The following is an 11746-nucleotide window of genomic DNA, read 5'->3' as shown; positions in this document are numbered from 1 at the left end:
TCAAAAAAAAGAATTGAAGTGGACAAAGCCAAAGTAGATCTTATTGCAAGTCTTCCACCACCCAAATCTGTCAAAGAAATCTGTTCATTTCTAGAACATATTGATTTTATAGAAGATTCATTGTCAATTTTAGCAAAGTGGCTCGCCCATTAACAAATCTCTTAGCAAAAGAAATCAAATTTGATTTCACTCTGAATGCCTAGAGTCTTTTGAATTTCTTAAAAAGACACTCATTTTAGCTCCCATCATTCACCCTCCTGTCTAGTCTGAACCTTTTGAACTGATGTGTGATGCATCTGATCATACTGTGGGCACAGTTTTAGATCAAAGAATTAATAAGCTGCCTAGAGTTATTTACTATGTGAACAAAATCTTAAATGATGCGCAGCTTAATTACACTACCACTGAAAAGGAGTTCATGACTATTGTCTTTGCCCTAAAAAAATTTAGATCCTATTTGGTTGGTCACACACCATTGTCTATACTGATCACTCAGCTATTAGACATCTCTTAGCAAAGAAAGACACCAAGGCGTGCTTGATACGATGGATCTTACTCCTTCAATAATTTGACCTAGAAATCAGGACAAAAAAAGAACAGAGAATGCAGTAGTGGATCACTTGTCCCGAATCATAGTCGCATCATCTAGTGAACCACCCATCAATAAATTTTTTTCTGATGAGCAGCTCATGTCTGTGTCCACTGAACCATGGTATGCCGATATTGTCAACTATTTAGCCATTGATAAAGTTCCTTCTCACTGGACCATTCAAGATAGATACAAATTTTTTGCCCAAGTGAAGTATTTCATTTGGGATGAACCGTATCCTCTTTAAGCAGTATCCTGACCAAATCACTAGAAGGTGTGTCCGGACAATGAAGTTAGAAGTATTTTATCTTTCTGTCATGATCAAACATGTGGTGGTTACTTTGCATCCAAGAAAATAGCTGCCAAAGTCCTCCAATGTGGATTTTAATGGCCCAATCTATTTAAGGATGCATACGAATACTGTAGAAGTTGTACTCGATGCCAACAAATGGGGCAAATCACCAAGAGAAACATGATGCCTCTCAACCCAATCTTGGTGGTTGAAATTTTGATGTACAGGGGATTGATTTTATGGGTCCATTTCAAACTCATTTGGCAATGAATACATCTTAGTAGCTGTCGACTATGTCTCAAAGTGGGTGAAAGCTATTCTCTATAGATCTACTGATAGCAAAGTGGTCATAAAATTTTTGAAAAAAATATTTTCTCCCATTTCGACACTCTTAGAGCAATTAGTAGTGATCGGAGGACACATTTTTGCATCTGACCTTTCGCCACATTAATGAAGAAATATAATGTCACCCACAAGTTGGCTACATCTTATCACCCTCAGACTAATGGATAAGTAGAAGTGTCCAACAAACAGATCAAATAAATTCTAGAGAAAATTGTTAATGCTAATAGAAAGGATTGGTCTTTGAAATTAGTTGATGCACTATGGGCATATCAAACTGCTTTCAAGACTAACCTAGGAATGTCTCCCTATAGGATTGTATTTGAAAAACCTTGTCACTTGCCTGTTGAGCTAGAGCACAAAGACATATGGGCCATTAAAAATTTAAATATGGACTTGAACGTAGTCGAAAATCATAAGAAGCTTTAAATTAATGAATTAGAAGAACTTAGAAATGAAGCTTATGAGAATACTAAAGTGTACAAGGAACGAACCAAAGTTTTTCATGATCAAACAATTATGAGAAAATCTTTTACTCTTGGACAAAAAGTTCTCTTGTAACAATTTTAGATTACATCTTTTTCCTGAAAAGCTTAGGTCTAAATGGACAGAATCATTCTTAGTTAAAAAAGTCTTCCCATATTGAGCCATAGAAATTGAAAATCCAAGTAATGGTGCTGTGTTTAAAGTTAATAGTCAAAGATTAAAATCGTTCTTGGAACTATCCAAAGAATCTATTGACGAAGCCATGGTTCTCTATAAGCCAACTTATCATGATTAAATTGTTTGAAATATTTTATCTAATTGAAGACATTAAACTTAGTGCTTCTGAGAGGCAACTCAACTTTTTTAAAAAACTAATATTTTTTCTATTGAATAAATAGAGATACCAGTCTTTGGGCTTCGGACTTGAGACCAACATCGCACCAAGATCACCTCCAACAAAGAACACATATTCATCTGGTGATATCTTTCTTTTTCTTGCATTGCATTACCTTTCCTCCTTCATTAGAAATAATGAATTTATGTTGGAGGATAAAAAAAAAATGAATAAATCGTGTCTTGAGTAAAATAGACTAGAAAAAGAATAATAAGAGTTAGAAAGTATTTGCTAATAACTGTAGTGAGTTAAGGAGTAGATTAGCTAGACATACTTTTAGTAATTTACTTAGATCATCTAAAGGATATTAGCACTTCTAATTATATATGCACACTGACAAGGCAAAATAAGTGCTAATTGAGAGGCCATCTGAGGACTCAATTATCATTTAAAATTGATGATTGATATACACTCCAATCAAAAATTTTAATTTAAGGAAAGAGCTACCTGTTTTAAATAAAAGTGCAAAACATAGAGTATACGTGGATTATCCTAAGCTTAGTAACTGGATCTCTACACCTAAGTCAAGTGTGGAAGTTTGCATCAAATAGTAAGGGAAGGCCAGATGCTCAGTAAAAAAAGAAAAAAAAAGGGGGCAGTGTGAAAGCTACCTTAAGTTCATGAACTTTATTTGAGGGTGTATAAAAAATTAACCAAAATAACGTGATAAGAGAAGATACATTTGTCCTTTACAAGCCAGCACTCGAATGCTAAGTGGGTTATCATAAACACAAGTGCTGTAGATCTTTCGATGTATTCTAAGAAAGTATTTAATCATGCGAACTACAAAATTTACTTCTAAAACTCAATATTTAGTTAGCGATACTTGCTAAACTCTTTGACTATCAATCCTAGGTCTATTTTTGAAAAGAAGAATCTTAATAAAATATTATCAAAAAAAATTTATATATTACATTGCTAAGGGACTAGCAATAAATAAGTTGGGGAGTGTGATAGGTATATAAATTTATCCATAGAAATATTAATTTATGGATCAAATTATCTTTATTCTTTTAAAATTGATACTTCTTTATATATTTTACAAAAAAGAGCAGCACCAATATTAAGAGCCAATCTGTAGGCTTAGAGGGATCAAACAAGATCAAAAATAGAGTCAAAATAAAATTAAATTCAAAGCCAAAAGATGAACCGTATCAATTTATAAATCTGTGGTCCACCATGGACCACTTGGTCCATAGAAAAGTGGATGAGCCGTGAAATGCTAATGGCTTAGTCAAGTGGGATCAAGATGTTGTTTGCATTTGAAGTAGGTGTTGCTGGCGCATGGAAACAAAAACAAATTCAAGCGAGCAAGTCGTGAGATGTTTTAAAAGGAAGAAGATACGTGGAAGACTCCTGGGTGAACGGTCTCACGCGGACACGTTTGGGCCGTGAGTGCGATGCATGAAGCAAAACCAATAATTTTTTAAAAAAATGAGGGAAGGAACATGGTCGTATGAAAAAAATATTTGAATTTTTAGTCCCACATCGAAAAAATATAAAATCCTCCTCCCTGCCTGCACCTACAAATAAAGCCTAATACCTCCATTCATAGATATCTCTCCACTCCATAATTCTTGTAGGAGATCTGTGTGATAGGCAGGCATATCTATCTTTTAAACTTTTTAACCACCTTGTTCTCACTTTCTTCTATCCTTCCAACACACAAGAAGGAGAGTCAGCCAAGGGGAGGTTGGTCCCAGGTCAAGAGAGGGAGAGAAATCTGGTTCTGTAAGAAATTTTATTTTTTTTGTTCTAACTCCAAGTCTTGTTAATGGCTTAGGAGTTAAAAATTTTTTGTATCAGAATTTTTATTCAGCAATAAATTAATTATTTTCTTTCTATTTAATTTTTATAATTATAATTTCTATATTAGGATAGTTTAAATTTTTGTATCTTTTAATTTTATAATTTTTAATTTCACAAGTTTAATTCCAGCAAGTAGAATTAGTCTTTATTTTTTTTTTGGCTTTAGATCAACTATGTCTGGCTAAGTAATCCCTCTGGGGTTTGCGATGAAGCTAGATCATGAATAGAAGCTTTCTCCATTAAATCTCTATTTTCGAGCTTTTAATTTTTAGAGTCCTTCTCCCTCACTCTCTCGTCAAAAAATTTTATGGGCTATTATTGGGTCAGAATCTCTTCATAGTTCATACTTGATTCGATGCAAGAGTGGATGATTAGTAGAAAGATCAAATTTTCTAAACCATTTCTTCTCTTTTCTTATGGAAACCTTAATGGGTTATAGTTGGATCAGAATTCCTTCATAGCCTATACTTGGACAACACAAGAAAAGTGAAAAAAGGAAGACTTTCTTAATTAGGGTGCAAACAAGATGCTTGATGGATCATAGTTGAGTTAAATCTCTTCATGATCCATGCTTGTTAATATTTTACATCTTAATAAGAGAAACCATACGAAGGCTTTCTAATTCATTGGTCTAGTGGATTCAAGAGCCTTAGATTTTTTAGATAATTTACCTTTATATTTGATTAGTTTACTGCTTTAGTAGTTTATAATTCAACAAGCAATCTCTCCTCTTTTTCTTTAAAACTCGCCTGAGCAAGTTTTTGAATACAGTTTAAATTCAATTTCTCGTGGATCGATCCGTACTCATCGGATGTGCTACATTGCATACCGTGTGCTTGCGGTAAATTTAAGACACATCAGCTAACATTCATCAAGTTAGGATCAAATCCATTTTGGCATCTCTTTATTTTATCTGAGAGAGTCGACTCCCCAAACTTGGGGTCGACACAAAATTGACTAGAGGCCGACTCATAGTTTGAAGGTGTTGGCTCGAAAGTCAAACTGAAAAATGTAGCTTTCTATCTTGCCATGAGAGAGTCGAATTGCAATACTTGGGATTGATTCATAGTTCTGTGCAACTTAAGATCTCTGTGCCAGAGTCATCTCTTCGAAATTTGAGGTCGACCCTTGGTTTCAACCATCACTTTTGTCATAATGTGGTTTTCCAAACTTGCTTTCCTTGGCCTTAAACTTATGTAAGTGCTTTGACTTTCTTGGATTGAATTTAGCTTCTTAAAACTTTCTTTGATATACACTTCAACAAACCATTAGTTCCATCATATACTCAAAGACTTTATATTTATCAAAATTATTCCTTAGATTAATAATTTTCTTGGAGAAATCCACTTGTAAGTCCTTATCCCTTAGGTTGCGTTTGGTAGCTGTTAATCTATCCAGAATGCTGGTAATTTAATATGGTTATCTGGATTACTACATTTGATATGCTTTTTGGGTTAGTAATCTAGATTTCTTGGCAATCCAAATTATCTCTCATGAGGTAATTTGGATTACCAAGGGGAGGGATGGCTATCTAGATTACCACTACTTTGGTAATCTTATAATTTTTTTGGACAAAAATACTCTCAAAAAATTCGATCGATCTTCTTCCCCGTGATGCGCAGTGGAAAGAGGGGGGGCCAAAATCGGCACCCTCTTTTACAAAATCTGATTGGCGTGGCTGAAAACCAACCAATCGATAGGCCTCCATCATCTCCTTGATGGCAGCCGCCGGCAATCAAGGGAAACCTCCAGTCTATTGAGATCCAGTAGTCTCCACTATATTTTATTTATTTTTTTGTTTTTGTTTGGATGATCGAGCACTGGTGAGCCACATCCAGCACTACCACCGATCCTATTCGTGGTGCTCCCTAGCTAGACGGCCGTCTGCGGTGGCAGCAAAGGAGGGGGAGAAGGGTACGATAGTGGGAACCACCGACCCTTCCTTCTCGATTTTTTTTTTGATGATGAGAGAAAAGGAAAAAATCGGACTCGATAGAGATCAAATGCCATTGGTCACCACTGATGGCGTCGTGCCAGATGATCGCACGTGGAAAGAGAAGGCGGCCGGCCATTCAGAAAGAAAGGGAGCATGGTGGGGAAGAATCAGCCCTCTTTCTCCTTTTTTTTTTGTCTATTTGGGATCACAGCGAGGCATGGCGGAATCACCAGCCCCTCACTGTAAGCTCGTGCCAGTGGCTGCTGGAGCACGGTCCAACAGCGATAGGAAGAAGAAGAAGAAGAGGGACGGCTCCGTCCCTCCTCTTCTTCTTCTTCTTCTTTTTGGTAAATTATAATATATAATATTATAATTTATATTTTTATAATATAAATAATATATAATGATGGAAATATTATAATATATAATATATTTTTCTTTTTTTATTTTGAAAAATTAAAAATCTTATGAATGAGGTGTGATTTTTAATAAATTTGATTTAAAGGTATTTTGAAAATTTGATGTTATATTACCAGTAATCTGATTGTCATACCAAATATGTCAAACAAAATTCTCCGTAATTTTACTGCAATATTACCTGCCTGTAATCTGATTGTCATACCAAATATGTCAAACAAAATTCTCCGTAATTTTACTGCAATATTACCTGCCTGTACCAAATACAGTAAGCAACATTACTGATAATTTATATTACTGGCAATCTACGTTACTGATAATCCAGATTATCCAATGATGTACTAAATGCCACCTTAGTGTAATAATCTAGCTTTTGATACAGCTCAACTTTAAACTATCTTCATATTAGAAGAAAAGATATTCCTGAATATCTAATTTTTCCTACCTAGCTCGATGTGCCAGTAGGCTACCACCAGCATATTCCATGCCTTCCTTTACAATCTTCTTAATATACCTTAACCTTTATAGTCCTAGAAGACAAGTCACTTCTAATAGTGCTCTTCAAACCATTAGCCAAAGACTGCAGTGTGTTGACCTTATAGCTGTCTCTATAGGTGGCAAATACATGGTTGACCCTTTCTTCCTCTTCTCCATAGAATACAAATGCATAATATTAGTTACAATTTATCTTCTTCAGATTGTTAAGGATAAGATGCCTATTACTCAACAAAAGCCATAGTAACACCCTTGCCTATATTGCATTGTTCCAAATTGATGCAAAGAATGGTGGAAGAGTCCCACCACTTTGAAAGAAATCAGAGAAGGCTTCAGTGGAAAGACTATGGTTGGTTCCATCTCCATGCAATTTTATCCTTGCTCTCATAAATCAGCACATTTTGAAGGAGATGGCACACCTATCCTGCCTCATCCTCTTCCTCCCTAATTAATCAGAACATATGTGACAATAGGCTGCACTAATGCTTTGCCATATTCAAATAAAATATAATTCCTCATTGTGCCATTTTTTTTATTGGCAATTAAAACTAAAGTGGCAATTTATGATTTGACCCATCAATCCAACCTGCAACTAATCCGTTTTAAGCAAGTCTAACTTAGGTGCAAATTGGCTTAGATCTTAAATTGGGTTAACCCACCTATACCAATTTATTTAACAAGCTGGGTTCAAGTTTAGATCTTTGGTCTGTTTGACATATTTAGATTCATTTAAACATATTTAATCCATTAAAACCAACTTAACCTATTGAACCCATTTAAACAAATTTGACTTGTTTAGTGAACAGGTTATGCGAGTTGGATTAGGTTACCAATTTAATAAACAAATTGGGTTCAGATCTATATTTTTTTATCTATTTAATAAACAAGTTGAGTCTAGGTTGATAAATTTTTAGCTCGATCCACATCCAACCCACCCCATATCCAACCTAACCTAACCTAATTGCTACTCCTAACCAACACAATTTAAGGAACAATGAAGAAAACTCTAAGCCAAGAATACTTCTTGTTTCTCCTTCTTCCTTATCAAAAACAAAACAAAACAAAAAACCAAAAGAAAACAAAGAAAAAAAAACTCCTGCTTCTATATAATACCTTTCTACAACTATGTATTTTTATCAGATTAGACATTCATTTCCTGATAGAGACTTCAATCAGGAGATCAAATGAAGGTGCACAAAATTAGACTTGGTCCCATCAGCCAGTAAATACCACAATAAAGGAAAAACAAGTGTTGTTTGCTCCTTTTGCATGCATGGGGCTGGCTTTTCATGCTCAAGGCAAATACAGTTTCAACTAAAGATAAATTTTAGAGAGAACATCGTCCGAGACCTACACTATGCTATCTTCTTTTTGCCACTACTCAAGCTTTAGTCGAAAAATCGAAAACTCTTAAATTCTAGCCTGAAAAGGTTTGTCCCACACCTTCTTGTATTTTGTATACAAAAAAGTCTAACTACTACCGTATAATCCACTCTTTACTGAGAATTACAAGTACAGTCATCAGAATCTCCAATGATCTTCTTTTCTCAAACATGAGATCTACTGTTTCAAACTAGATTAAATATGCTCCTATTTATGGTTTACGTGAATATTTTCTTAAGAGTATATAAATTACATTTAGCTAGTAAATTTATCATCTAACTAGAAATTTATCATACTTATAGAGTGCATTACCAACCCATAAGAACAATTCAAATGTAACTCATTTAAGCTAGTTGCTGGTTGCAGAACTTTTCCTTCCACTCAAAATAAGGATTTCATTTCCTCCGAAAGAGATCAAAAATAAATAAATAATGCTAAAGAACTTTTTCCTATAATTGTGCCAGTAAATTTCACATTTAAATTCAATGACGAAACAAGCAAAAGAATAATGCCTCAAAATTTTTTTATCAATGTCCCAACCAAAAGGGAAAAGAAAATGGTCTACATTTAACTGAATGAAAAATTATAATCTATATGCTAATTTGCCGATATGAGATTCATAGACTATCCCAGCATGTGGCTGATGTATGGAACAAAGCAACGATCAAAACCCGAGCATGTCAAGCTTCTTATCTCATCCCATTGCCCGCTATTTATCCTGTAGACAGCCAGCCCATACTCCTCTTTGCTGCTTCCCCATGTCACGAGAACACATTTCTCACCATCATAGAAGATCGGCACACTATTCAAGTAGTGTCCACTCCCTTGTGTTTCTATACAGTGCTTGAGCTCCCATCTCCTGCTTCCATAGTCTTCGAGCACCCAAACGAGTATGTCTCCCCTTTTAAACTTCACTACACTCATGTGACCATCGACAACTCCAAGCCAGATGCTTATGTAGCATGCAATTGATATAGGCCTCAGCTCATCCGGCAATGCCAAACTGTAGGCCACTTCTTGCTCCACGTTGAATGCAAGAATGTCTTCCCTTTCCCTCAACCAATGCAGTGCACCATTGAAGAAAACAGAGCCTGCCGACCTGAGGAGGTGCTTCCTAGTGCAAGATATGGTTGTATTTGATAATCTCCATGTATTAGTCTCAGAAGAGTACACATAGAATTTATAGCATCCACCACGAGCTTCCTGACGCACCCTCTCAGTAGCAACCACCTTGAAATTGGCAGTGGATATGGTTGGATCAAAGGCAAGTCCAAACTTGGTGTCATTGTAGCATATTTCCAGGTCAGGAATCTGCCTTGAATATTTTGTGGTGGGGTTGCACAAAAGGTCTCGAATGGGAGGAAAGACTTGGATCAATAGAAGCCCGTTGCAAGCACATTTGAGTGAGATTGTTTCTGCTTGTGGACCAGGGAGTCCAAGACTTGTGTCAGGGACTTCGCCTGCATTATGCTCAAGAGGGAAATAGGTGAGCCTTCTTCCCACTGAATATGTGGTTGCGCTGAGGATGCCGAGAACATTTTGTGTTGACCTCTGAGCTTGGATAGTCTTGAGATAAGGGTCTGAAATCAGGGTCTTCCACTTTTTGCTGGTCAACATGAATCGACCCAGAGCTTTTGCAGGCAAGCGTGAAAGAATTTCATGTAGAAGATGGTCATCCAACGTCGCCGCCTCAACCATAAGCTTCTTCCCTAGAACAAAAAATACTCAAGTCAAAGAGCTAAGAAACATTGAGAAGCAATGAAAGATGCGAACATGCATATTTGTTTTTTTTTTTTACTATAGTTTCTTCATCCAAATATTTATTGCTGGTTAGATTTATAAGAGGTCTTCCTATCATGTGATCTATTCCTATATGTGATATTTTAGCTATCATTTCTTCAACATAGATGTTTGGGGACATTGTATCAGATAGTAGTCGGTACGATGTACATCTCCGGATACGAAGAAGTACCGAAAAAAAAAAAAGAGAGAGAGAGAACAATTTTTAGACTTGCCAAGTTGCCAAGATAAAAAGCTAACTCAAGGGAACTACTACAAGTGTCCAAAACATAACCAGTTATGTATCTGATCAAAGTAATCATGTCATTAGAAAAAGAAATTAGTGACCACAATTGAAAAGACCATTATGCCATTCTCAAAAATTGATTCTTTCAAATATGGTGTGCAAGACATAATATCTTTTGGAATTTTCACAGGATGAGAGGTAAGAAAGCCATCCAGCGGCAGGCAGCAGCCAAGGAGTTGGAGCAAAGTATTCATTTGATCAAAGCACTGGCTGCCCTCCAAGAGGATCCATCCTTCACTCTTCCCAAGATGAAAGTAAAGATTTCTCAATCACAGATGGAGGATCGCATGGAAGAATAATGATAATTCAGGCAATCCTCTCACATAGAGGCATAGAAAACTCAATTCAACATCTTTTTATGCTGTGGTTAATATAGTAATGGTGCCTGTGGTTAGTAAAACGTGGTCCATGATAAGAAGGAACAGAGATGGATTGACTCACTTGGCTGAAATTATGTGTCTCTTCTGAGTTGCCTCTGTGTGCTCGCTAAGCACTTCTTATTTTAATTTTTCTTTGAGAAATCTGTTTCTTTTGCATCCAAACCTGAATTCGTTTCTAAACTTGTTTGCAAATTTTTGCAACTAAATTGTAGATTGTCATTGAACTATCTAGGAGTTGCCAGCGTGAAACTAGCATTTGACATGATTACGATCATGATTTTAGTAATGCTGTTATACAAGAGTCTTGTACACCAAGTTTGAAAGAATCAATTTTTGAGAATGGCATAATGGTCTTTTCAATTGTGGTCACTACGTTCTTTTTCTAATGACATGATTACTTTGAACAGATACATAACTGGTTATGTTTTGGACACTTGTAGTAGTTCCCTTGAGTTAGCTTTTTATCTTGGCAACTAGGCAAGTCTAAAAATTATTTTGCACATTCATCTGCCAAATCGAATGAATTAAATAGCTCGTATTTTTATTGTTTTCCAATTTGTTGGCGAATTTCTTTTTTCGACATCAAATATTTGATTTTTAGGGTGGTTGAAAATGTTCCATTGAACAAACAACGATACTTTAATTTTTCTAAGTTAGGACTTACTTCAAGTTTCAATAATTGGAAGAAATCAGATTTGCTTCACTTTGTGCTAATCAGTAAGCTGGTTCAAACAAAGGATGTTCATAAAATAAAAGATCAACATGTCCGAATAGGTGCTGGAGCAGCACATTACTGAAGATCATGATATTTAACATGTCTCAAGTAGTACTAATCGATGCAGTTCTTAACACGTTTCAGGAGTTCTTTGGAAATTGATGTGGAAGCCATCACAAAAACTTTGAAGTTGTTCTGGCGAAGGAAGCACCATGTTATAAATTGGCTTTTGAAGGGATTTTGATAAATCACATATTGGTCTGACAAATCAAATTAAGTAGAAGTACAAATTTCACTCTCTCATAATTTCATGTTTTCACAGTTTTTGAAAAATTTCTTTGCTCGATTTCAGATTATTTGATCTTTAGGGTGGTCCGATTTGTCAAGTGATCAAACCATGATAGTTTTAGAGTTAGGACTCC

General features: G+C 35.6%; 1 protein-coding gene across 1 annotated transcript; it reads right to left on the bottom strand.

The window, feature by feature from the left end:
* Positions 1-8753: 8753 nt before the first annotated feature.
* Positions 8754-9843, bottom strand: LOC140856997 (F-box protein At5g49610-like). Its single transcript, XM_073255199.1, has one exon. It carries the CDS (start codon positions 9839-9841, stop codon positions 8768-8770), a length of 1074 nt encoding a protein of 357 aa, XP_073111300.1. The 5' UTR covers positions 9842-9843; the 3' UTR covers positions 8754-8767.
* Between the last annotated feature and the right edge of the window lie 1903 nt (positions 9844-11746).

Source organism: Elaeis guineensis, chromosome 4 (genome assembly GCF_000442705.2).
Source record: "Elaeis guineensis isolate ETL-2024a chromosome 4, EG11, whole genome shotgun sequence".
NCBI lineage: Eukaryota > Viridiplantae > Streptophyta > Magnoliopsida > Arecales > Arecaceae > Elaeis > Elaeis guineensis.
This window is presented reverse-complemented; position numbering and strand designations above follow the sequence as displayed.